Source organism: Hippoglossus stenolepis, chromosome 23 (assembly GCF_022539355.2).
Source record: "Hippoglossus stenolepis isolate QCI-W04-F060 chromosome 23, HSTE1.2, whole genome shotgun sequence".
Classification (NCBI taxonomy): domain Eukaryota; kingdom Metazoa; phylum Chordata; class Actinopteri; order Pleuronectiformes; family Pleuronectidae; genus Hippoglossus; species Hippoglossus stenolepis.
In genome coordinates this window covers 7,165,258-7,193,157 of record NC_061505.1, presented here as the reverse complement: position 1 = coordinate 7,193,157, position 27,900 = coordinate 7,165,258, and the positions used below count along the sequence as shown (strand labels likewise).

Genomic DNA, 27,900 nt, shown 5'->3' with positions numbered 1-27,900 from the left:
GTGTGTAGGTTGAATGGATGAAACGGAGAGAGCGGAGAGGTATAGGCATGCTGTGATACGGCCCTATATATTCGCCGGCAGGACTATCTTCCTTTTAAAGACCACCTCCTCCTCGCGTTGGTTTCCACTCAGTGATGTCGCGTATTTGTGTGGCGCACCTGTAAAGAGCGAGACGGGCAGAAGCCGGCTTTTTTTAATTATTTGATTCCTTTTATTTCTTCTGTTCTTTTTTCTCCTTATGTTCCATGCATTTGCTGAAAGGAAGTCATTTCTGTGTTTTGATTTAATAAATATTTCATTTCCTCATTTTCTCTGGTTTGTGTTGGCTTTTATGTTTCCAAGTTTGAACTAAGAGAGCGGAATCCTTCATTTTACACGCTATTGGCCAGGTGTTTCATTCAGAGATTGTTTGCCTAAGGACGTCCCTAACTTTCATTTATAGAAACGGTAAGATCTCTTTTACACCTTTGCTCATTCACCTGAAACATTTGTCTAAACCGATTTTTTTCTTCCAGCCTGTGACAGTGCTCTTGAGGACATCATGCATTCACTGTATGTGTGTGTGTGTGTATGTGTAGTCTCAGCCGCTGTTTCATTGCATGTGAACGCGATGGGGGGAAAGTCACCGTGGTGCATTCATGTTTCCATTGACTCTGGATTGCGGTGCCTTGGCTGATCACGCACTCACGCGATATAGGAGGAGCAGGCTGCGCACATGTGCCAAATCTCCCAAGGTCTCCGCCGTGGACGGACGCTTTTATTGCTCCACTGTGTAGAAATACAGGCCTTGGCACAGTGCTGAAACGTGGGATCCGCATAGTAGTCGCTGATTCTACATGCATCCCGACTAGAAACGTCAGAATATTGGAAATACAACTCAAGCTCGAGCCGTTTTACCTGCAGTATTTAACACTAGAAGCAGAAAGAACGGCTGCAGGACGCAAACTATACCTACAATTATTAATTTTTTTTTTTTAATGTGAGCTCTTTCATAAAACTTGGGATTTATTTATGTTAAATGTGACAATATGCCCAAATCCAGATGGGATGTAAAGAAAAAAAAGAAAAAAAAGGCGTTTGGATTTAAATGTAAAAAAAAAAAGCCCATAGGGCAACAAAGGAATGATGCTATATAGGTTAAGTGCAACCTGTGTGTTCCACTACTATGAGTTGCTGGATGGTATTTTCTAAGTTATGCTATCATGTGCATGTTTTTATGCTATTTCTGGATTTCCATGCAGGTGCAAAATGTACAGTATAGACGCCCTTGCACTGAAATCCACTCTGGAATTCGGATCCTATTTGTTTAGGGTTTTCCTTTCATTTTTAGGCCTTTTTTGTGGTTTTGCCAATGCATATGTCTCTTCTTCAGAATAGAAATAGCAGTGCTCATCCACCTCTGTTGTAATCATAGTGGATCAGATCACTATCTCTAATTGTGCTGGTTCCCTCTGGACACCGCAGGGGCCCCCGAGGCTCCCACAGGCAGCTCCCAGGGGCCCCCCGGGGGGACTCGGTAGTGTTCGCTCTTCACGTCAGGACGCATGTGTCTAAAGTGCACCTGCAGCAAATCAGCGCGTGAACACCCCCACTTCCGGGGTTGTGACGTGGCCGCCGGCGATTGGCCGACGCGCTGATTAGTGTCGTCATAGCGGCCGCGTTCCCGCCACCGCCCCCTTTATTCAGCCGCTCAAACACCGGCGAGCAAAAGTTTGATGTCCGCAGATCCTACGTCATTAAAACCCCGCAACGTGCGACCCAACACCTGCAGGTAAGCTCCTCGGAGGGACGCGGGGGAACTATGTCTGCTGTCCGAACAGACTTAGCTCCGAGTGGACGCAGCCGAACGCTTCCAAGGGAGTTACGGTAGCTAGCAAGGCCAGACAGGCGGGCGCGGCGAGGCGACGCTTCCCACATGGCCGCGTGAAGAACTCCCATTGGGGGGATGCGTATTTATACAACGCGTGTTTGTTTTAATAAGAAACTACACAGTAACTGTTGTTGCAAGTGCGTGGACAAAACACGGCGCCGCAGCTGCTGCCACGCAACTTTCAACGCTTTTTTACCGCGAGAGCTAAGCCACCGCAAAAGCCGGGTTGGAAAACGCAGGAGTGCATGTTTGAAAACCGCAGCAGTCGCCACGCAGTTTTTTTTTTTTGCTCGAAGCTTCGCGGTCATTCAACCGAAACCGGCGGTGTGTCGTTTTAAACGCTTAAACCGTTTAAAAAATGGCTTTAATTTGGACTTTAGCGCGGAGCCATTTTCAGCCGCAGTTGACGTCGTGCGGTTGACGCACAGCAGCACCCGGTGCAGCTCGTTAACCAATCACAGCCGCTTCCTCATTGGAAACACCTGGACCCTGACGCTGCTTTATACAGGCTCCATTTCACCCTGTTGCAAATCTGTGGTGTATATGCATGTGTTTATATATACATGCAGATCAGTGGCATGCTTATATTTTGCAGAAATCTCCATTGTTTGAAACTGCATTTTCCTGTGTATGTGTGTATAGATACTAACAGCCACTGTATGGCTGCTACACATTTAAAAAGGCTTCATGTCGTCGTCCATTGTAGTTTCTGTGCCCGCAGGCTTTCTCCTGACAGTTATAGTATCTCTCGTAAACCAAGGCACGTTCTCTGTAGTTGGCATTTTCTGTGCGTGTGCGGATATAGAACGTGCCAGTGGCTGTTAACCAGGTGAATGTGTTGAGTTGTAGTTGGCGGTCTGCAGGGAGCGATCTCCGCTCGGTAACTCATGGAAAGATTACATATCATCCAGCCCGGCCAGCAGCTAAAAGCCTGGCCGACTCGTTTACCAGGAGGTTGTCCCCCAAAAAAACAGGACATCTGCTCCTGTGGGTATAGACGGACAGCCCAGCTAAAGGGAACGGGGTTGTGTGAGGATGTAAGGTGTGCTGCAGTTTTTACTGTAATGTGAGTGGAGATTAGTGTGTTGATTTATTGTGCAGTTTCTTAAGGACTAGTATTAACACTGAATGAGAAATGTTAATTTTTTGGTCCTCAAACTGTAGTACATATACTTATATTGCTTTATGTGCAGTATTGTCTTGAATTAAATGAACGCCAGAATAATTTAAATTGTTTAAATGGGGCTTTTACTTGAATAGTGATAGTTTTTCTCTTTAATATCCGTCATATTCAGAGTACACGATATCTCAAATCAAGTCCAGCTTTACATAGATGCCAACATGCTCCTATTTCTATTAATACAGCTGCTGCTTTCAGGCATTTTTCCTCCTCGGCGTTCATGCAACGTCCCCAGTTGCAGCAGCCTCTGTGCTCCTGAGAGGGACAAGAGATAAGAGCGGTTGTCTTTATGTATTATTGAGCCCCCACGTTTGCCTTTCTAAATAAAGGCTGCTGACAGAGTGACTAAAATGCTGGACAGTGAGTGAACTTCCAAAGGCCACATCACTGTGTACAGCAATGTGTGCTGCTGTCAGAACTGGGTTAGTGTACAGTGGATGGCTTTAGCAGAAAAAGGGAGGAAAAAAAAGAAACCACTCCACAATTTTGTCCCCTTTGTCCTCCTTAAATGCCCCATCTCCTTCTCTCCTGTGTGGCCTCCCCCCTCGTCTCCCCTCCCCTCTCTGCAGTCTGGACTCTGTGGCTGCTGCACAGGGCTGTTTTCATTTGGTCCTTATTGTCTGTTGGCCACAGGGTGGCCCTGCCTCTGCATGTGTGGGTCATTACAGGAGGCCAGCATTGCAGTGTCCCTGAACCCTGCCACTGCATCACAGGCTGTAATAGATCACTTCCCATGCTCTGTAGGTGTGGCCAGGGTTGATTTGTGTAGTTAATGTGGTGAAGCAGTATTACTGTGCAGGTCTGAGGAAGTGGGAGGCGGGGGTAGTGTAAATGTTTCATGATCTATCTAAACATTAATTGCAATGTTAATTGTTGGATTGAACCTCCACAATGAATAAATGCTTTATTGTAACATCAAAAACCAAATTGACTGTTTAGCTTGACTGCTAAATTTAAATAATATCAAAGTATTTGGTTTTTGCATTACCTTTTTTATTAAGATCTGCAGTTGAAAACATAGTAGGGTGGCTGCTTCAAAGATGGAAAAGTCACATCCTTAATTATGAATTATAAATGCATATTATGAACATGAATTATTAATTAACAATTATAAGTGTCACTTTATTTGTTTCAAATACTCTGACACTGAGTGTGTCCTTGTATATGTACAGTATATCATGCATTCCAGCTGTTTTCAGGTCCAGTGTAAGCAACACTGCCAGACTTTTCTATATAGCCTATATATCTTTTTATATAATATATATATTTAATGAAACCAAAGAGTCTAGATAATAGAGCAGGATATATGAAGGGTGTTCCTTTTTACATGCAGTGACTTTAGTTTTTAATTAGTTTTCAAGCAGCATCAAGCCAGAAGGAATAAAAAAAGCCTCTGGTCAATAGTCAAGTCAATATTGATGAACATGTGTTGCAGTCCCTTGAGAAATATAAAGTATCCAACAGGATTTTGTTGAAGGTGAACTGTGTATTGAAGATTTTTGAATTATTCTTTTTTCTAAAAGTGCTGGTGCACTTTTTGGGGAGGCAGGCTGCCAATGATGGCTCTGACTTGCATCACTTTTCACTATTTTTCTGACATGCTCTGCCTGTCACTACCCAACTCTCAACCCTACCCGGTGTCGACTAGCACCTTCAGAACAAACAACACACCTATTGTGATTCATTTCAGTTGTTTGTTAAATTACTAAGAAAATTGGCTTTCTAGTCAGAATGATGGAGCAAAGATAAAATAAAGCGATGTGGCGTCGTCGAGCGTCGACATGTGATGTCATAACATACACTGACAACTGTGATTTCTGTTATAAGTGACATTAAGATGATTTAAATAATTCAATAAACCAGATGTCAGTCAAAGCCAAATTTTATGTAAGATATACTATTTTTCTTACAGCATTGAATGATGTAGCTTTTGCCTTTTGTACACTTCATGTGTGTGTGTGTGTGTGTGTGTGTGTGTTAGTGTGGGTAGACGAGTCACAGCCATGTTTTCTGCTTGGATATTTTGAACTGTTACTTGTGGGCTTTTAGTTTTCAAGGACAGGCCGTGCATGTCAGCGTGTACACTCTGGAGTTCTGTGCTCTGCAGTTTGTCACGCATACTTGGTCAATTTAATTCTCTGAGGAGCTCGTAGCAGAGATTCGTGCCTCCTCGCTTTTAAGTGCTCAGTGTCACAGAAATGCGTGCTGATGCAGCTTCAGGTTCAAGTTAAGGAAGTTTTACCATTAACCTATTGATTAAAAAACATCCCCTTCGATTTTTGATGTATGTCAGCTTTTATTTGACTGTATTTCTTCTCCTCAATCTAGACAGTACTTGCAGTATATACAGTATGATAAGCCTTTCAGAATAGTTTTCATACAAAGCCTGAAATTGACAAGAAAACATGCCAGAGGCCTCTGCAATATAACTTGTTTGTGCAATAACATTTGGGCTGACATTTGTGTGTATGTCTTCAGAGTTTAATGTGTTTTACTTTGTTTCTTTCGTGTTATAAGTCTGTGAAAGTGAAACTATTTTTAAGTATGACAGGTATGTCTCTTAACGACAGTAGATTGCCTGATGGCTTGTACTCAAGCTGCTAAGTGAAATGAAAATGGCCGTCTAATTATGTTCAAGTGTCAGTGGTGACTTTACTGCATCATGTGGATGGATTAAACTGGATGGAACTTTGCTTTTCTTGATTGTAGATTACGTTTGTCATTAACTTGTGAGCTCAAGCTGCATTTCATATGGTGGAGTTAAACAAGTGAACAGGATTAGAGCAGGAAGTTATTATCATTTATATTATAAATTAACCTACTTATCACTTTTATTAAGTCTATAGAACATCAGAAGCAACGTAAGTAATCGTCACGCTTGATCTTTATGATCAACATTTCAAAACAGAAGCTGGAGCCAGGGGATGGATTATGATTTTGCTTAGAAATATAAAAATGATTCCATTCAGACAATAATTATCTTTACTAATCGAAATTGATGGATCTACTCTAATCGTTTCCACTCTGACAGTTATGACATGTTGCCAGGTGATTGGTTGATTTGACAGTTTGTTGAGCTGTGAAATCTTGCTTCCAAACTCCCACTCTGTCACTTTTCCATGTAATTAACCAGCAGAATTATTGAGCCGCTAAAACAGAGCCAGTACCACCAGCTTCCGAGGTTGAAGGATGGTACATGGCTAAGATATAAAAGTACTGTCTGTTAGATATCTGAGTGGAAGAAACCTTTAAGTTGTGTCATTGGTTGTCAATGACCCTCATACTTTGTGCGTATTGTCATAGTCGCAATATAAATAACCCTTGCGTGCGAGTGTGTTTTAGTCTGAAGGGTTCACTACATCTGAACTGGGAATCACTGTATTCTCTTCATAGTAACACTCGGTGCGGAGGCTTCTCTTCCCCTTGTGAGACTGCTGTGGGATCTGAGAGTACCAATAACTAAACACGCTACACTTTAATGAGTCCTAAAAGGCCTCCTGCTCAGTGGGGTAAAATTGTGGAGGTGGATGGTTTATCTTAGCCATGATGGGAAAACAAAAAAGAGGCATGTGGTCTTTATCTGGGGTTGGTTTGTGATGCAAACTATGAGGCAGGGCCTCTGGGGGAACAAGATGCTGTGCAGCGAAATGCCTTCACTAAGAGCAGGCTGCTGGCTGGCTGCACACGCTGAAAGCCTTGACTGAAATATTTTGGGGAGAAGCGTTTTGCCAAGCCTCCTTTTCCAAGTGTTTATCTAATAAAATATTTCTGCCTTGTGGCATGATCTCAAGCGGGACAATAGCCAATGTTTGTGCTTTGTACGTAGAATAAAAGGTGAAACATATGAAAAGGAGATTGAAGTCAAGTCATTTTGTTCAACAATATGTTCTCTTTTGGCTCGTTTTCCTCTCTGTTGCTGTGCACGTGGGGGAGGCTGCTCATGGAATAGGTAACTGCTTTTTTGTCACTTTTGGCATGTGAAAGATTTTGGCTGAATATCGAATTTCTGTCTGGGTCGTTTTCTGTCACGTTTGAAGAGAAAGCTGGAAAGTTTTAATGTGAAAGCAGGAGATGTATTTTTGAGTCACTAACTGGTTTGAGTTTGAAACAAATGACAGATGGAAGGAGCAGCAGGAGGGTTCAGTTTAACCCTGTGAAGTTCAAAACCTTATCCTTGCGCGAGTGGAGTGCTCGCTGTATATTTGATGTAGCTGTTGACTGTACTGGCAGCAGTTAATGTTGCTTTGAGTTGGAAACTGATGAGGAAGCTCTGATAGAGAATTATTGATATTGTTGGCCTCAATCAACATATCAGGACTACTGCTATTTGTGCATTGATCCAAATCTTTGTCGTTTTTAGGTTATGAATATATTTCAGTATTATCATTTTGTTTGTTCATGTTTTAACCAGATGTAATGTGTTACACCTGAAAACAAGTCACTGCATATTTTTTCCTCTGAGCTGTGAATCCATAATCAACTGTTTACATTTATTCTGTTAATGATTTCTAGATAAACTGTTTGAAATTGTCATATATCCTGATGCCTATAGGTATTTACCTGCAGTTTACACATCTTCCTCTACTAAGTCACAGTTAATAAGCGGGGCTGACGTGCAAATCGGTCGTCCGACCTGGGTATAGGGGCGAAAGACTAATCGGTCTAGTCTCTGACACAAACTTTCTTTTGATTAATCTATTGACTATTGCATCAATTAATCAATGAATTTTCCTCCAGAATATCGATATATAGAATAAGACAAGATTCTAGATTAACATACATATTGTCTCGTAAATGTTTTATGTCATATTGTCCAACGCTACAGGAGGAACAGCACTGCTTCTTCATATGTTGGACATTGAGTGTGGTTCTTGTCGTCTGTGGCAGTGCATCAATTTTAACTAGTTCACTGTTTAGAGACACTCAATCCTAATGTCCCACAGGAGATGGAGGCAGTCACTTTTAGTAGCATGAACCTCATTCATGTGTTTCACCCTCCTGGTTAATCTCCTTGGCTGGCAGGCGACACGATGTGGCTAGCAAACAACCATCTGTGTTGACAGGAAATGGCATATTTGCAATAATATTATTTGTATAGAATTGGCCATTCCTGTCAAATTATTGGTGCTTACTATTTTTAATTCTTTGCTTTACAATATGTGAGCAATATTTTGTATTAGGATATTAGATTAAACCAAAAAAAGACACAAGTAGCTGTCATGAGGAACTTTTTATGGGCAAGTCACCCTCATGCTTTTCGTCGACAATAAACTATCCCATTGAGCAACTATCTCTATAAACTACGGCTGTTAAACAGGAGGCTACCTTATTACCATATAATCATAATATATTCTTCATATAGTGACATGGATCATATTTTCCTCAACTGCATGCTCTGACAGTCTTTTATTTAATGCAAGCTTTTATTAGAGAAAATACTTTATTTCTAATTCCCTCTGTTTGAAGTATTAGTTATATGTTAATATGAGGCCTTGTTTGTCCTTACACTCTGCACTCTCCTTCCTGGGCGGGGCTGGGTACACAGTGCACGCTCCTTCGCACACAAAAGCAAATGCTGTGCAGCGTCTCTGCTGTGGTGGACACTGAACAATTTGTGAACTAATCACAAATTGTTATGTAAAGGCTAAATTGAAAGTCTGGGTGGTTGTATTAGTTTATTCTTGTAAACTTAGTTTCTGTCTGAGATAAACCACGACCCTTTCTCTCTACCAGTGGTACCTGCAGACAGTGAATTGCTGCAGCAGAGGGAGGGCACAGGACTATTTCTGACTCATGTCTGTTCTTTCTCTCGAAACTTCACTCAGGAGTATTATTTATTTTACTGACATGTTAGAGTTGTCTCCAGTGACAGGTTATTGAGTTTATAGTGTCTCTTTCGAAGTGTTTCTCCTCGAGAAAAAGTATTTAGCTGTGAATGCAGATGCTCCAAATCACATTTTAAAAGTACTATTTGATGTAATGGAGTATCCTACAGTAACACATATATGATCCGTATATTTCTTCACATTATACATTTTAATCCATGGTTTACATTTTTTGTTCATCTCGTCGTATAATTATTTTCTCCTGTTTTGCGTGAGAGTTAATTCTTCATTTTCTAATTCCTAATTCTCCTGTACAATAATTCACTACATGTTAAGTCATGTAGGCATTCAAATGTAACACATGCACTTCATTTTGGCTTTCACAGCCAACCGTCTGTGTATAGGGGTCATTCATCAAGACCCCGTATCTAGTTATCTAGTTGAGAGCCCTGTTAGAGCCTTGGGATTTTCACTGTGACGACATCCACTCTGCTGCTGTTATTGTTTCTTCTAGTGAATGAAATGTATCTGTGGTAATGGGTCATGTGGGTTGTAGCTGCTGGCTATGTGGCTGTAGTCTGTATTTTTGTATTAGGTGATGCAGTCAGTGGGTTTTGACCTTGTTTTTTGGGACGTGACAGTGAATCAAATGACTCATGTGTTTGCAGTTGTGCACTGGAACATTGGCTTTCTAGTTTTTCCACAGAATATTCAGAACCCCCAAAACAGTGACGGTTAAGGACGAGTGTTTCTTAAAATAAAAGTCAAATGAACAAGTCTGGGCACAATTCTCCCCCCAAGCTGCGTGTATGGTACCCTGATTATTTACCTCAGTTAAAATTGGCAGGACAATTACACAAGCAGCGTTGTGCCACTTTATTTTCATTTGTAAAGGTTCTTTAGCTTTTTCTCAGTTATGTAAACGTTAAAAAAATAGACGGTTGACATAATTGCTTCTTTTGTCAGACAAGAAAGATCCAGCTAATATTATTAAACAAGAGCATCAAGTCTTATTGTCAGGATTTGTTATATCACTGCTCTTAACACAGAAGTAGTCCGTCAGTTAGCACAGTAGCTATGAAGCCGAAAGCTGTAGAGAGAAGCTGCTACTAAATACAGTCTTTGTATAATGCGCACAGAGGAATCTGCATTACACTGTTCTGCACATGACTTCTAAACTGCTGCGTATCTGCAAACACTGGGGTGAGCATATTGTGTGTGACACAGGACATTGTGTAATTCAGCGGAGAATGCACTGTTGTGAGGATGCTCCTGCACCGACTTGAACGCGGCTTCTCGAGCAAAGCTGACTCAACCAAAGTATTGGCTGGAGTTCACTGTGGTCCTGTCACAACAGTGGATTCTGTGTAAAATAAATGGTAAATAAAAGTGACCAATGTCTTTTGTTTTGATGCACAAAAAAATGCACAAAGAAGACTTAACTTGTGCGGTTGTGATGTAATTGTGTTGACATCTGTCCACAGACCCAACAGCTTCCAAAGTACTCAAAACAGAGTATGTGGTAGTTCACACTGTAGTAGCGGACTCCACAACAAGCACACTTTTTTCAAAATGTACCAATACCAGACAAGTATTGCAATACCCACACATTACCATTGTAAAATGCTTACATTTTACTCGTCATATAACCAGTCTTTGGCCTTGCTGACATTTCTAGTATTCTTGAGTGGTTTGGCTCTTTATTATAACACCTCTGTAGGAGCTCAGACCTTCACTAAAGCAGCTGCATTGAGTCATATTTAACACTTTTATTTGCTTGCAAATACAATGAAAGAAATCACAAACTCAAGGTTTGATTACGCAGACCTTGATATAGTTAACTATTATCCAATTATTGATGCTGTAACTGTCATAAAGGTGTAGTCTTAAAGGTAGATTAAACTCGTGGCTGAATGGATATATGGCAACAGCGTTACTGTACTTGAATGATTGTCGTGGGTCATCAGTAAACTAGAATTCCAAGTAGTTGGATTCCTATAACAATGCATATGTCAGTATATGTATTATGCTTGTTTTTTTATTTATCTGCCATTGCTGTACAATTTGTCTTCATTATTCTCATTAGAAATGTTGTTCTTTGTTATCCTGATTATATTCCCCCGAGTGGAAATCTTTATGTTCGCTAAGATTCACACAGATTCTCTGAATAGATGCATACCTAGATAAGTAACACTGTTAAGTACGTTGTTGTTTTTAGTCATGCCATCAAAGTGGACTCCACACACTCATTACGCCCCCGTTTTTTCACACTTAGGTAAGCTAAGGTTGTAATTATTACCTTTGCCACATAGGTTATGTTTTTCTGTTGGTTTGTTTATTTGTCAGCAGTATTATGTTAAAGTTACTGAACCGATTTGCACCCAGCTTAGTGGAGGAGTGGAGCGTGGGCGAGGCCAGAGTTTAGTACGTTTTGGTGTGGATCCGGTTCACTGGGCAAATCAAGGAATTTATTACTTAACATTATCATTTATGACCTTCTCAGGAAATAATTGATGGATCTTGAAGGAAAAAAGTATAATTATGCTGTTGAAATCTGAGTTGTCATAATGCTGATCCAGATAATTTAGATCTGCATTGGTGGAGGAATGTGCTTATTCATGTTCTAATCTGCAGATGTTGAAATTTCTCCAGTTTTTTAGTTTACATGCATTTATGTACACAGACTTTATTTAGTTAAGATTCAAAATGCTGCTAAGACAAGAAATACCAAGTCAGACAAGAAAGTCTGTTCCTGAATGTGTAACAGGAGATTGTTTGATAGCTCCTGTTTATTGGCCCCATATACTCATGTGGAGCACGGCATGAGAGCACAGATCAGCATATTGTACATGGCAGAAAAGTCCAAACAGAAAGCAGTGAAATCAAGACGCCATAAAACATTAATCGTCTTCTGGCAAACCCTGAAAATTAGATTAGGAAATTTTAAAAATGTAATGTTTCTGAATCATGCATTATCCATGTCTTATGGCCGAGAGTGGTTTTAAGACATTTTCCGTGCCTTGAGCTGCTCTCCACTAAGAAATATCGATTCAGGTTTATCGGGTTATACCTGACAACGGAAATTCTGTTTTCAGCACTTGAGGAGTGAAAATCAATTTGCATCAGCGTTATGGCAAGATGACATTTTCACTAGATGCAAGCAGCAAAGTGGAGCTAGTTCATCAGTGGGACAGTGAATGCTCAGTCGTCTGTGCCGAGATTTTCAACCTTTAGAAAAATATTTCCATCTTAGAATATAAAATCAATGTGGCAGAGGCATAGGAGAGAGAGGTGCTGATCTTATTTATACTGCTTCACCTCCTGTGGTTTTTGCATGACAAGCTGAATATGAACCACTTCTGTGTTACAGCTAACTTTAATAAGACAGTAAAATAATCAAATGTATCTGTATCATCGTTTGATACATTTAGTGTATTCCTATTTTGACGCTACGTGATGTTTTCCTTATAATCTGCGTATATAAATGTCATATTTCATTGCTGTGGCTCTTTTACCTCGTGATGTGTGTTGTGCTGATTTAAGTCTATTCTCCTCTTGTCTTGCACTGTATATTTGCTCCGTGATTCATTGCTGAAGCTCCACTTGTCTTGGTGATTTGAACCTGTTGTCAGTAGTTTATTCTAGAAGTAAGTGTGCATTTAGCCTAACTGGGAAACTTGCTGATAATTTTATTGTTGGTGTTTGCAGTTTCAGTGTGTTGTTTGCCAGAGATCGCTGTAACAAATGCAGGATGTGTCAGCGAAACCTGAGCATTAGCCATGTTGCTGAATGTGAGCAATCTGAGCAGACCAATTGATTTGTGCTTTCCGATTTCAGTGCGAGTCTTTGTGCTGCTCTTCCATCCATTGTACTAATTGCCATTCCTCATGCTTGTTGTGGCCAGGTTTTCTCTCTTTACCGAACACTCTGCTCGTCTTGGTTCTGCTGTTTGCTCCGTACTGCAGATGAATTGTGACTAAGTGAAACATTGCCTTTTGCCTTCTCCCTGGTTTAAGCCCATCTGCATGGACAGCTAGGTCCCAAAAAAAAAACAGCCTCCTTCTCTTCTCCCCATCTCTGACATGTGATCACCTCTGACTGTTGCTTTTGTTACTGTTGATCTAACATGACGTACTTTGTGTCCACATTTTCAGACGGCAACTCCAAACTAACATGGCAGTCAGACTGTGCGATGTGGCTTCTCTCCTCAGAAGTGGTTCGTGGGCGCCTGAGCCTTGGACTGGGGTCAGTGGCACTTCTTATTTTGAAATCATTCGGCCAGAACAAGGCCTGCTGTCTTTGTCTCAGTGCTCAGGCCATACCAATGACGTTAGTTTGGTCATATTTCCACCTTCAAACCAAATTAATCACATGTTCAATTTGGAATTCTGGCACTTTTGTGTTTTGCATGTGCAAAGCTCCCAAGTTTTTAATGTCTGAGTATATTGGTATGGTCTTAACCTGTGTACTATGTTTATCTCATGGACGTTTAAAATTGTCATGTCATGGCCCTTGTTATTATATCATATTAATGTGTTTGCCTGAGAATAACATGCATAGCTGTGTGATGACACTGCACATGGTGCGTCTGTTAACAAAGGATGTCTCTTCATACATTGTTGCTGGTTGGAGGCTGTTTTTCATGCTAGAAGACACCAATTTTACATGATTGAAAATACTATTGACATTCACAGTCTTACAGTTTATACTTTTATCACTTACAATGTAAGTTCTCCTGTGCTACTCTAAATTATGGTAATGCACATTAAAAAACGCAGCATGCAGCATCTTTTTGTCAGTCTGTGCTTTGGACTTGTTTTTCCTTACAATGTTTTGTGTTGATGTTAAATAATAATTCACTCCTTGTTAATAATCCAACAAAACGATGTTTGAATGTGGGAAGACCATCATTTTTTAACTCTCTGGTGTTTCGGATGCTTTTCTCAGATTTGCATTTGGTCTTTTTTGACTTTGATTTTCTTTTCTTTTTTTCTGTTTCTTTAGCAGGTAATTGCTGCCATGGAAACACAGCTGTCCAATGGGCCAACTTGCAACAACACAAGCAACGGTCCCTCTACAATCTCAAACAACTGCTCCTCACCTGTAGAGTCAGGAAGCATAGAGGACAGTAAAACTAACTTGATAGTCAACTATCTGCCTCAGAACATGACTCAAGAGGAGCTGAAGAGTTTGTTTGGGAGCATCGGAGAAATTGAGTCCTGTAAACTAGTCCGGGACAAAATAACAGGTAACTCATCTGATTTGCTTTGCTGTGTCTGGTTTTAGTAGCTCTGGTCCAACAGATACTAAGTGCTCAGTATGTGCATTCACTTCACTAAATCGGCACAAATTAAGATTGAATTGATTTGATGAAAAATTTAAGTCATGATTGCAAAAATATTTTCTGTACTTGGTAACATAAACACTAAACCCACATAATGTATCAGTGGGGCCCTATGAGCGTCATTGTCCATGTCCAAGCTTTTATATTTTTGCATTCATGATATGCGATTTCCTCGTTTGTGACATCCAGCATCATAAATAATGGAACATTTTGCCCCCAATAAATGCAAAGGCATTAATTTGAAAGTCAGCCAATCATTCTGCATGTCATTATGGAGAACATCGCCATTATAAATCCTACCAAGCAGCAACAGGACTAATTTATTTTCTGTACAGTATCGGCTGCTTGAATATACAGGATGACACTAGTTGTACCAGCAAAAGGACATTTCCTAAAAACCAGGCTCAAGGGAAATGGTGTAATTAAATTTGAGTGTCCCATAAAATGTCTGTAGTAAATAACCAAGGGAACACATTCTTTTCTTTATATTTGGACAGACATTAGACAAGACTTGCAAAGGATTTCAGGTTGTTTTGATGGGAGGAATGCAGCGAGCAGTGGCGCACACTGACGTGTGCAGGTGGATTATGGCTGAGGCTGCTGGATTTTTACTGCTCGCTGTTTTGGTCAAGGTTACCGAGACCTTCCTCCATCTGCTCCTTATAACACAGTCCAATGGTCAGACGCACGAGTCTCTCTGGCCTTTTTAAGAATGTATAAACACATCTGTTTCATTTGCATGTGAGCCTGAGAGGTCTTTTATTGAGAAACACTAATTATAGATAATCAGTATTCTGAGACTCGAAGGTTGTCACCTTCACTAAAATTAACTCAGAATGTGTGCCAAACCACATCTGCTTTGAAATATTAATAATGCTTAATATTTCAGTGCTTATCTGACCAGTGCTTAGCTGGCTCGTATTCACATGTCTGTCTTTGCCTTGGTCGTTAAATTTCCCCACAGGCACTAACAGCCTTAACGCTAAAAATGTTTTCAGCTGCGCTAAATATATATGGCTTCTATAACACTCTGCTGTCTTTTTATTTATTTTTTTTAGACTTTCTTTAAAAAGCATTTCCATTATAGCATGTGTCTCTGTGCATTTGTAGGGAAGCTGTGTATAAGTGCCCTGTAAATCAAAGTGTTCATATTTTATGTAACTGGAAACAAATGGCAGCAAGAGGTAGACCACAAGCCAAGGGTGGTGTATTTGTAGGGATGGAAGACGTGGGGCTCTCATTATGTATTTACTCTATTTAGATTTTTGGCATTCAGACAGGAAAATTGTCAAGTGTTTAGTCTTGCATGGAATAAACTCCCCTGTGTAGCCATGCATATAAGAAATGCATTTGATAATGTGTGAAATGAGCTGAATTGTCGAGTGACAATCGTTTAAAGTCGGTGTCGAGCTCAGTCTGCTTTTGGGTGATTGAACACAAACATGCTTGATATGTTGGATATTTAGTTGAGAAAGTGTGAGCACGGCACTCCAAGTAATTAATGTGCATGTCACGAAACCAGTTGTTTGATATCAATTGACGCAGAAGGACTTTATGCTCTCTGCCCTCCTGAAAGTCTGGCAGTGTTGAGCAAGAAAAACTGTTTGTTTGTGCCCTAGTGATTCAAATTTCTAGACTAACACTTCAAGGAATACAAAATAACAGATGAACAAATCCTATTACAAAACGGTCATTCTTCTATGCTATTGCTTTGTGTTTGTTTTTTAGGCAAGAGACTTCCATTTAAACAGTTGTTTAGCTGGCTGTATAATCCTTGGTTCTGTAAATTTAGATGTTCTCAATCCCCAAAAACTAAATAAAATACCTGCATGAATTAGTTCACCCCTGATAGCATGATAGTTCAATTTCATCTTCTGTGGGGTCAAAACGTGTCAGTGCATACAAATGGTAAAACAGATTTCTATTTAACCTTAATTAAGTTTTTTTTTCATTTTATTAGCTAGAAGAGACATTTACATTCCCAGCTTCCTGTTTCGCAATATGTTACCAAACATTTAGTTGTGTTGCTTTTCAACTGCGACCTGATCTCTAATATATTTGGGTATTTTATTATCATTGACCTGAAATGACTAGTAACTAAAATCTTAGTTTGCTTAAACATCTTTTGTGCTTTCAGCAGTCTAACTTTTTTTTAGAAACAGTCATGTCCACGTGTATCCTTGCAGTCATGTTCGTCTTGTATACATTTGTAAAAAACTTGTTAAGGTAATTTCCAACTTACACCTTTTTAAAAAGGACATAATGTTTAGTGTATTATTAGTTTCACTGTGTCTTCTCTTGGATTGGATTAATGATGAGTCGCACCAGCATCTTTAGAGAAACTGTGTGGCACAGCTCCAAAGGCTCTAAGCATCACCGGTGATCTGATTTGAAATAATTAGTCGTAAAAACTTAATTTCTTATTTTAGAAATACAAATGTACTGAGCTGTAACGGGTAAATTGTTAGCTCTCCAGCTTCTCCTAGATGTCTTGTCGAGGACACCTAAATCGAAAAATAGTCTTTCTTAGGTAATTGCAGCCCTTAATTGATACTCATTTTTATTCTGCTAAAACTAAATGGGGGTTTGTTTGCTGTTCTTTATCTGAAGCTTATAGTGTGTCCATTATGTGCCTACATTTATTGAATGAGTTTGGTCACATTTGCAAACTTTAGGGTTTAGAACCAGTTTTTTTAATCCCAGGACTGAGTCAGAAAAGGTGGATGATGCGGCTGTGCCCAACAACAGCCACTCACCAGCCTGCTATTATGAAGTCTGCTGTAAAACTAGTATATTTAGAAGAAATCCCTTTTAACTGATAAAAGCTTGAAGTGGGGCAGGAAAAACTGACTTCAGACTCAGTTGGGGGGAAAAGTAACCTTAATGTTATTCAAAGCCTCCGAGTCATTTCTGAGGAATGATGCTGTGATTTAAATTTCAGCACTACATAAAACCCTATCCCCTCCAGACTCTGTTGCTTTTGTCTCTCCCTTGGCCCCGTGGCAATGGATTTAAGCCAACCTAAATCTGTGTACTGGTGCTACATCAGATGCTAAATAATCACCAGAGAGATGCATGCTTCCTCTTTGCTTTAAATGTTCTCGTCTTGGCTGCTGCTGCGGCAGCGGCGGCTTACTCTTTGTGTCGATTTCCTCCCACCACGGGCAGCACTAGTCTTTTACTGGAAGCTGGGTGCAGTTGTGTGTAAGTGCATCCCAGGATGTCGCCACTACTCCCCAATGACAGCTGAAAGTTGTTTGTTATGGAAACATATTACAGGCCCTCCCAGTTATAACAGATATTAGACGTTCCATAGGAAGACATCACTATACGGGCGTAGCGTGCCACATGCAGCAGAACATGCTGTTTGGCCTCCAGGCTTTAAGTAAAGTGTCATTTCACCAGCTCATTTCAAAGGCTTGGTGTGTTTCTCTGGGCTATATCAGTCCCACAGATGCAAGGTGAAATTAAGTTTATGAACTTCACTTAATCACAGCTGAACAACCCAAGAGAGCAGTGACTCACGGTGGAAGACGGATAAATCCAGTATAAGGCACATGCATGGTGAAGCTAATTTAATAGCAACGCTGTGTGCTGTATTTGACAGTTATGATGTCTATTATCATACTAATTGTGTTATTTCAATACATTGTCTTTTAATTTTACATGTCTCAAATTTTAACTGTCACAATCAAGTTTCTTATGCACAGTATTAATATTCTCAAGCTGCTTGAGCTGGTGAACTTGACCGGCAGTGGAATTGCGCAGAGACCCAGCAGTGTGGGTGGAGGAAATTGAATTGCCTCTGTGCACATAAAGAGTGGGTGTCAATCTTTTGTACATTTTAGAGATAAACTGTAGAGAGAGGGGAACACGCTGCACCTCGGCTACTGTCTCAGATGAGTTGGATTGGAAGCGGAGAAACTGCCTGTTTTTAATTTAAGACATTTTCGTCAGAGTTGGTTTGAGAATTTACTGTAGGTTTTAAGCCTAATAGACGTCTGACCTGTATAAGGAATAAAGACCCACTGTGCATGTGTGTGTGTTCTAGTATTGCAGACACTATTGATTTTGCACACTTAATTTTTGAGTAAAACTGCATTGACGTCATTCACCAATTCATAAAAAAGCAGTTTTTTTTTTTTTATGATACCTCAGTGATGTCTGACGGTGGCTCTGTTTTCTGGTTCTTTAATTGCAGGGCAGAGCCTAGGCTATGGATTTGTGAATTACGTGGACCCGAAGGACGCAGAAAAAGCCATCAATACTTTAAATGGCTTGAGACTCCAGACCAAAACCATCAAGGTAAGACATCTTGATTTTTCTTTTTACTTCATTTTCAATTTAATTTAGTCTCCAGTGAGCGATCTCATCAAACATATTAATTTTAAACCTGCAGAAATCTGTTACCGTTCAAGATTGGCTGCAAAAAATACCATTCGTGTGTATTTGGAGTCGAAGCATAATTGGGCTGGAGAACTGTCGGGTCGAGAGGGAGCCTATTGTTAATCTGGGCACAAGCAGCTTTGCCTGGGCCTCAAGTAGAGCAGAACTGTTTCTATGGTTGCATGTGCTGTAGCACTGCTGTATGCCTTTACAGGGAGGTGGCTGCCATTAGCATTCATCAGGCAATGTAGCACTCAATGTGCTGCTGGAAAAAATAATTTGCTTCATATAGTGCAGCAGGATTTGTGGATGGTGGAACCAGATTATTAGATGTGATTATTATTTCACAGTGGCCTTGCAAGGAGATGGCCAGATCCCTTTTTACAATGGACAGAGGATAATGGAGAAAACGTCTGTGGGCTAAAACGCATGTTGTCACAGAAAATCTTGTTTGAATAGCACCAAACTTAAAAGCCTAATGCTTATTTCACTGTTGGATATAAATGTGAAGATATAGCATGTTATAATAGAAGATGTGGCAAATTCCGAACCCCATCTCTTTTTCATCGAACACGTCTTTCTCTCCACCTCTCGTCCTCCCTCAAAGTCGAACATGGGAACAGTTTTTGTAGATCACACCTCCAAAATCCTCTGGCTGCTCTGTCAGAAGTGCAAATACACCTCAGTGAGGTACAGGAATATACTTTGCAAATATTAGCATCAAGTGAAGGTGAGAGTGAGGGGGGGATGGGGAAGAGAAATGGGGGAGTTGCCTGGCTGCGGGCAGGAAGCTCGAGCGTTTGCGTTCACTTTGTCAGTGTCCCCTTCAGGGCGCGTTTTGAGAGGGGGCGACCAAGTCGAGTTCTTATCGATCTGAGAGCACAATAATAATTTTTGAAGGTTTAATTCAAGTGAGGGCTTTTCTTTTTCAGATGTAATCCATTGCAGAAAGGAAATTTGTGTAAAACCCTTTAATGTGTCTGACTCTGTCATTGAATAGCTGTGGCGCTATTCAGGTATTTGGCAGTCGGGTCACAAAAATCTGCAGCCACTTCATGGAGAGAATAGCAAGATACAGCAGACTCTTCTTTCCTTCTCTCATTTATGCCTTTACAAAACCACCCTCGATCCATATTTTCACATTAACTCTCAAATCTTGGCTGAATTGGGTCCTGTGTGTTATTGTATAAATGTCTCAGACTGAAAACTGGACGGTGCAGGGAGAAAAATGAATTTATGACTAACGGTGGGGTGTAACGATGTATTGATCTGAGGGACATTGAAGAATCCCTGGTCCCCCCTAGGTTTTCTATTACTTGGTTGTATTTATGGACAAATGTTGATTTATGCTGCATGGTTATGTCGTCTGGTGCCGGGGGGGGCTTTTCAAAAATCTACTGTCTAAAGTCGCAGGAATGGCCGAGATTAGTTTAAGGAGGTAGACACGTTGCTGTCTAGTAATTTTCAAGAGATGTAAATTTGTTTTTGTTTTTTTAAATGGGAGCTATCCAGACAGGCCTGATGCTGCATCCATCTTTGTCAGAGTTCCCACTGTTGATGGACAGAGAATGTGCCAGTTTTTAGGACACACTGATTGTCACTGTCCATTTAACTTTAAGTTTTGTGGAGAGAAAAACTGACAAATAGACCATGGAGCGAACAAATTATTGCAGTGCAGCACCCTATTGTTGTCGGACATAAATGATTATAATAAAGAAATCCAATCTAAATGGTGAAGAGCTGGAATAAGCAATCGCATGAAAAGCTGTTTACTGTAGTCGTGACTATTAAAAAGAAAAAGAGCAAAAAGTTGAGTGTGAACTTTGCAAACAGCAGTCAGCTCAACCACTGTGGCACATAATCTAAAAACAGGAAGATCATTATTCTGCATTAGGTTTCTCCATCAATTTTGTGTAAAAACGACTGTGGCTTTGATTGTGAACATACGTTTGTCCGAATAATTATGATAAAATGCTTTAGTTTCAGTTGCGTTTAGATTATTAAGGCTACCAGGCTAAAGTGGTAATTGTATTTGTGGTACGTGAGTTAATTACTGCCTGTTTTGTCGTGTCTGCCTGCAGGTTTCCTATGCTCGTCCAAGTTCGGCCTCCATCAGAGATGCTAATTTGTACGTCAGTGGCTTGCCAAAGACAATGACTCAGAAAGAACTGGAGCAGCTCTTCTCTCAGTATGGACGCATCATTACCTCACGCATTCTGGTGGACCAGGTGACTGGTGAGTACAAGATGGCAGCTGTCACACAGAGCAGTTATATTCTCACTTTCTCAATATGGAAGCAGAACCCTCATTAAACACTAATAAACTGGGATGTTTTTCATATCTGCTGCTGAAACATGGTTTTTCAGGCATCCATCATGGGAATGTTTTTCTTTATTCCTCAAAAATCAAGCCAATAGCTTCAAGATAACTCATTTTTAAGTTTTATATCGTCGTTAATAAAGCATTTTGTGATTGAGCTGAAAGAAAAGGGGAAACGCAATCACCCGAAAAAACGCTTTTGCTCACTAACGGATTCAAAGTTACTCCCGTTCGTATGCATTTTAATATGATGAATCTCATGGACAAGCAAAAATATGTATTAAACCCTATGGGAACACGCCTTAAATCAAATATTTCGTGAAGTCAACTGCAGTTTTAACAAACAAAGCAGATACTTAACAACAAATGTGCAACAAGTAGTAGTCCCACAAGCAACTCGACTGGAGTGATGGACCTGGTTGTGAAGCTCAAGGCTCATTGACAGACAGCAGCAAGAAACAGGACCAGGAGCAAAAAGGTATGCATGGGTGTCCCAAGAGAGCAGTCATGTTAAATAAGTTAAAGAAATAATATTTCTGTAAGGGAGCTAATCATTTTAAGAACTTTTGCATTATTGCCCAAAATAGCTAGCTAACATTAAAAAGTAATGTAGTAGGTAGATGGTAACGTTAAGTCAATAGCTATTTCTCAACTGTTCAAAAGATTTGCAGCAGTCAGTGCTTGTAATCTAGCTGTTTAATTTACAGTGATGGGTTTCCTTTTCTTTTCACCTCTTTCTGCTTTCTTGGGACGTCTGCATTTCACTATGCTGCCTTTTCCCTGCTGCCCGCCAATGTCCCGTAATGCAAACGCTTCGTGTTGCTGCTCATTCAAAACTGTTCTCTTCTGTTCTATGCTGAACATGTCTAATGTGAGCTTGGTGTTTACAGCTTTCCTTATTTTAGTTCTGTGTTGTTCTGGTACTTCCTGGATGTGAATCACATTGTCTTAATGTCACGATTACGTCAATTATGGTTGTAAAGCATTGGCCCAATGATTGAATTTGAATTATTGACTGACAAATTCACAAAATGTAAAGACTGCTTGAATAAACGGTTTTTAAGTTGGTTAATTTACCTTTTTATGGTCAAAAATGCTATTTGGTAATGTAATTAATCAGACGTTAAATGTAAAATCTTCTTTCTGATTAAAAAATACAAATAAGAAATACAAAACCATACAGCTAAACCTTCCAACTGTTTACTCTGCTCAGGTGTTTCCAGAGGGGTTGGCTTCATCCGTTTTGACCGGCGAGTTGAGGCCGAGGAGGCCATCAAAGGTCTGAACTGTCAGAAGCCGCCTGGTGCCACTGAACCCATAACAGTCAAGTTTGCGAATAACCCGAGCCAGAAGACGAGCCAGGCCCTGCTGTCCCAGCTGTATCAGTCGCCCAATCGAAGGTACCCAGGACCCCTCGCACAGCAGGCACAACGCTTCAGGTAAAGGGGGCACACCAAAACAAATTAATAAAATAAAATTAGAGCCAAGCTTGTTTATACTGCTAGTGATGTAAAGTTTGACCCTCTGGGCCTTTTTTGAAATAAGCATCTAAATTGTCTCACAGCAGTTTCATGAAATATTCTCTGTTGGAGAATCATCAACACTGAACAGAACTATTCACCCCCATATCCACATTTTCAACTTTGCTGTGTTCCTCCTGTTGCACATGTAGGCCTACGACACAATTAAGATTTTGACACACATGGAAATGAGATGAGAAATACTCTGGTGGATATTTCAGTGGGTGGTCGGACACCTTTTTACGGTTGGCTTATTTTAATGCATGTGGGAATTTATTCTTTGGTCCAATGATTGACCTCAGAGGTCTGCAAAAAAAAATCTCAATGTGGAAATTGTGTTTTTATCTTGCACCTTCTATATGAACTGAATGTCTCCTCTCTGCTGTATTATGTAGGTTGAATATTGATAGAGAAGTTAAATAAGGTTATAAGGACACAACAGTTTTAAGATTATTTGAGTGGAATTATTATCCATCTCTGTCATCCTGTAAAAATGCATCATTCACCTCACCTATTTATTTAGGTAGAAATTAATGTACGTCTGTTGTGTTTTGTTTCTTTAAGGTTGGACAATCTGCTGAACATGGCCTATGGAGTCAAAAGGTAAATAGATTTTCCTCGTAGATTTTATCGGCTGCCTTAATTGATCCTGAGTGAAAATCAAAGCTAACATGAGGGAGCTGATGGGAAACATCTTTGTGTTTGTTTTCCTGCAAGAGCTCTTAGCAATATGCGTAGGTAGTGAGCATTGCACTTATTCAATATCAGGTTGTTGATCAAGCAAAAAATGCTTTTGTGTGCACACATTAGTGAGGATGCAGCAATCCAACCTTTCTACTCCGGATACCAGGGTTGAGAGGAATCAGTCTTTTATTTCCAAACATCAAGTTTGATTTAAACATCGATTTCTAAACTTTCTGAAAGAAAATGTAACGGTGGAAAAAATGGAAAATTGATCAATGCTATCGTCAACAAAACTCGGCCCAGTCTGTATCGGACCAAGATCAGGATTGGACTGAGGCCTCCCCACACCATTAGTGCTCACGACAAAGAAATGGATCTGTAATTAAGTTGATTTGAGTGAATCAGACCGTTTTGATGTAAATAGTTAGTGTGTGTGCAACATTTATAGCCGCGTCATGGGTGTCACTTAAGCTTATCTGCTCCCCTGACCTGGGAAGATCAGTTCATGAAAACTCAATTCTTGTGGCCAGCACCAATTTGTGGTATAAATAAATGCTGATAGACATAGTGAAAGTGTAACTCTTGTTGGCCTGTTTATCATAGTTATAAGTTGTGCATTTTCAAATCCACATGGACGCACTCCCACATTGATTGTAAAGAGAACATGTTGCATAAGCCCCCGGTGGCATTGAAATCTAGGACCTTGTGGATGTGAGGGGGCAGTGTAACCACGGAGCTCCCATGCTGTGTGTATTGGTAACTGAAACAGCATATTTCACATTTGTACTTTCATTAATTAATTCTCTCACAGGCTGTAAAATCAGTGGCGTCTGGACTGAGCTGCTCAACACAAACTGTATATTTTCTAAATTAGCACAAGCATGGTTATGTTTTTCCTACCTGCCAGTATTAATGCTGTAGCTGTATATTTGATGACTTATGTGTCTATAAACCAGACACTTGTACAGTCTCATGATTTCCAGTCATTAGTTTTATGCCCTAAATTTGACTGGTGATTATTTAATGTGTCCCTCTCCAAGATCAGGTTATTGACAGTGATGCAGAGATGTGCTTTAATCTCAATGCAATGTCACAACATGTCTAGATTAAAGCATTGTCTACATAACAAAAGACACACTTTTACAATCTCTTTCTTGTTATTGCACAAAATTGCATACTTGTATTTGGAGCTCCCCACTCTTACCTTGATCTATTATGGACAGGCCTGTCCTGTTTTAAACTCTGTTGCATCAGGCGCCTTTCAGGATTCACCAGGATACCAGTTTGTCGAAGTTGAGTTTTATGAGAATGCCTTCCTCGGGTATGATTTAAAGTCCAGTCCCCTGAAAGCTCAAAGGCCCATCGCCGGCGACAATAGACTTGTGATTTCTTTTCTGCCCCGCTCATTGGCTCTCCTTGGGTCCTTGATGCTGGGAGCGCACCTGTCATGGTCGATGTTCCCTGAGAGGCCAACTGGAGCAGCTAATCTTACGTGACACCTGCTGCAATAATTCATAGGCTTTCCTTGCACTTTGAATTTTGTTTCTTCAAACTGCAAAACCACATTTACCAAAGGCCAGGACTTTTGTGTGCCGTTTTCAGTCCTGACGCAGATTCCAACTTTAAAACTAATAACTCTGAGCTCCTGTCTTTGTCGACACATGAGCTCCAAATTATATTGATGTTATTTACAGAGATTACTTATTGATCTATATATGCGTTCGTTTTGGAAAATAAGTTGGTCACAGAAAAAATGCTTCATTTTCTAAAATGTTTTGAAAGCTGGATTTAATCTGGTTTAAAAAGAAAAGTATGTTCATTTGTCTGTGTATTGTCGTTTTAGCTGCATTCAGAATGACAGCTGAGCCTTTTGTCTGGATGATGCTGTTTTATAACTTTTATCGTCCATGATTTATGGATAAAAAGTGTCTGAAATGAGTAAGCACTGTAAAAACATTGTAAACATGTGAGAATAAAGTGTGGCTCTTGCTGATCCATTTGGAGACTTGTTAGATTCAGTCAGGCCTGTTGTTTTGCTCTTATTGTGGCTCTTGCCTTGAACCATATTATTCTTTTGTGTTTTACAGCAGGTTCTCCCCGATGGCCATAGATGGGGTGACCAGCCTGGCTGGCATCAACATCCCGGGGCACGCAGGCACTGGCTGGTGTATCTTCGTCTACAACCTGGCTCCAGATGCAGACGAGAGCATCCTGTGGCAAATGTTTGGGCCGTTTGGTGCCGTCACAAACGTCAAAGTTATTCGCGACTTCAACACAAACAAGTGCAAAGGATTTGGTTTTGTCACCATGACAAACTACGACGAGGCGGCCGTGGCCATCGCCAGCTTGAATGGATACCGCCTCGGGGACAGAGTGCTGCAGGTCTCATTTAAAACCAACAAAACACACAAAGCCTAATACCCACTGAGATTGTTTCTAGAAAACTCAGCAGAAAATGGAAAAAGAAAATGGGAGCGTATCGACCATAACTTTCTACATTAGTAAAAACAGCTTTGTAAGTGAGTGTTACGAAGAAAAACAATATTTAGCGTCCAACAATGTGACAATTTTTCTTTCTTTCATTGCTACGCTTTGAATCTTAATATACTTTAAAACAGGAAAAAAGTACTGCAGGTTTCTGCCTGTGATGTTGACTTCTCTTGCTGTCCTTACAGATGGACCGTCTAAAACGTTACTATAGGTTTTGTCATTTTGTTGCACATCTGCTTTGAAACAGTCAGTCTTGTAAGGTTATGTGCAGTGATTTTCTTTGTATTTTTCTGTGTCCTGATTTGCCTTGGGTGCGTTAATGCCTTCAGTGGTTAGCGAGTAGTTATTTTGATCTATTTGCGGTTTTGTTGATTTTACAAGTATTCCGTTTATTGTAATATGAGTTGGTTTTTGGTTGGCTGCATAATGTCGCTTATTGTAAACTTAACGGATAAAAGACAAAAAAAAATTCTTAAAGCAGTACCTTGCCAAAGAGCTAAGAACCTCTTTGATGTGGGTTTAAAAAGCATCTATTTTTATAAAAAGAAAAATTTGGAGAAACTTTTTACTGGACCTGGAACAAAATATTTTGACTTGGATACTTTGAGAAATATCTTCATATGACACCTTGTGAGCTTTTGAACTTTACAAGAAAGTTTGCAGTGGTTGAAATTTCTGGAGAGATTTATGATGTAAAAGATACATTTTGAGATCTTTGTATTATCTTTAGAGTATAGAATCAATGGCAGTGCTGGTTTCATCTGTAAAATCATCTGTGGGTCCCCCGTCATCCTGGTTGTTACGACTAGCAACTCGCTTTCCGATTTGATTTGGAAACGGACAAAAATACCAAGGTTTATTCGCAAAAAAGTGCATGCAAAATTATAAAAGTGGAGATGTCTTTCAAGGTAAATGGGGGATAATAATCAGTTCTTCCTAAAGGATTCCCTTCAGATGGAGCACATGGTGTTTGTGGTGTACCTACGATGTATCATTGGACTGATTTTGTCTTAATATTGACCAATAAGGGTTTTTACATACTTTGTATGAAAGGGTGAGGACAAGCCAATGAAAGGCAGCAGCTTAAGAAAGTCTGAAGAATAGATTGGATTACTCCTGAGCTTTGAGCTATGTAAATAAGTCCTTTTTTATGTTGAGTATTTGGCAGACTTTTTTTGTTCTCGTTTGGACTTCATTGGAAAGTGTGATATTAATATAACGTTTTTTTCTTTCATGGAGTATGTAAGGTATTTTCATTTTAGGATATTTACCTTTTTTAATTTCAGGGCTTTTTTTCTTTGTTTTTTTGAAGAAAAAGTTTTCCGTTGTCCCATGGACTAGCATTACAGTGCGTCAAATTTGTTGGTTGTTTGGTCTGTAGATAGTCTTGCTTCGTAAAAAAGGTATTAAGAAACTATAGACATTTGTTTTTGTTTTTTATATATAAACATTATAGATATATATTTATGTGGTAAAGAATGGATATAAACCACAGTTTTGAACAATTTTGCTTTTTTCTTTTCTTTTCTTTTCATACTCATATATATATATATATATATAAATATACGTAATGCATATAACCTGTCTTTAAAATCGTAAAAAGGTGTATATTGCTTTATTCACTTCGGGGGAAGGTCAGTGAAGCAGTTCCATTAACGAAAAAGCAAAATTGGTTGCAGGAGTTTGTCGAAACAACATCTAACTCATCTTGAACAAACAAACGGCGGCTGGTCGAGCCTTAGATGCACTAAATACTGCACCTGCATCCTGCTTGTTATTTAAACCAATTACTAGTCATGCTTCCCCTCAAATGAGCAGTGTGCTATGCATTATATAATTATCTTTGCAACTGCTTTTTCTTGTTTATCTATTCCTTCTTTGTGTTATTTGTAAAAGTTTAACTTTAAGTCTAGATGAGTTGTGATACTTGCTGCTGTGGGGTTGAGACATTTTTCATGCCTGACCGAATATTGATTTAAAAAAAACCAAAAAAAAAAACAGTTTCTTTTTTGTAATTTCTTCATGAGGATTTGGTCCTGACAAATTGTGCCGATGGTCCGACATGAAAAAATGTTGCCTCCCACCCCTCTTATCTCAATTCTTAATATGAGAATGATTATTTATTTGAAGTTGTATAGTCTGACTTGGTTCACAGCATTTTTGGAATAGAATATCTTTTTGTTGAGTATTTAAAAGGATGTACATGTTCTTTACTTTGTGTTTGGATACTTTGGATTTTTTCCATGTTCAGTACATCAATAAATAAGTTGAAGGGCAATGCA

General features: G+C 39.7%; 1 protein-coding gene across 4 annotated transcripts; it reads left to right on the top strand.

Moving 5' to 3' along the window:
- Positions 1–27,900, top strand: elavl2 (ELAV like neuron-specific RNA binding protein 2). 4 transcript variants are annotated; one of them, XM_035149694.2, is made up of 8 exons: positions 1–447; positions 13,030–13,120; positions 13,880–14,123; positions 18,421–18,524; positions 20,687–20,840; positions 22,138–22,363; positions 23,009–23,047; positions 25,216–27,900. In XM_035149694.2, the coding sequence occupies exons 2-8, from the start codon at positions 13,049–13,051 to the stop codon at positions 25,544–25,546; spliced, it is 1,170 nt and encodes a 389-aa protein (XP_035005585.1). In that variant the 5' UTR covers positions 1–447; positions 13,030–13,048; the 3' UTR covers positions 25,547–27,900. The 4 variants fall into 4 exon arrangements, with proteins under 4 accessions (XP_035005585.1, XP_035005583.1, XP_035005584.1 ...); XM_035149692.1 differs by lacking the exon at positions 1–447 and adding an exon at positions 1,657–1,771; XM_035149693.1 differs by lacking the exon at positions 1–447 and adding an exon at positions 1,808–1,866 and having other exon boundaries at positions 22,138–22,324.

What these genes read in the sequence shown, in the direction of transcription:
- elavl2 (XM_035149692.1), top strand. Translation starts at nt 1,716, where the DNA reads ATGTCCGCAGATCCTACGTCATTAAAACCCCGCAACGTGCGACCCAAC. An exon ending in GTGCGACCCAACACCTGCAG is followed by an intron (nt 1,772 to 13,029) that starts GTAAGCTCCTCG and finishes CCACATTTTCAG; the next exon opens with ACGGCAACTCCAAACTAACA. An exon ending in TCCAGACCAAAACCATCAAG is followed by an intron (nt 18,525 to 20,686) that starts GTAAGACATCTT and finishes GTCTGCCTGCAG; the next exon opens with GTTTCCTATGCTCGTCCAAG.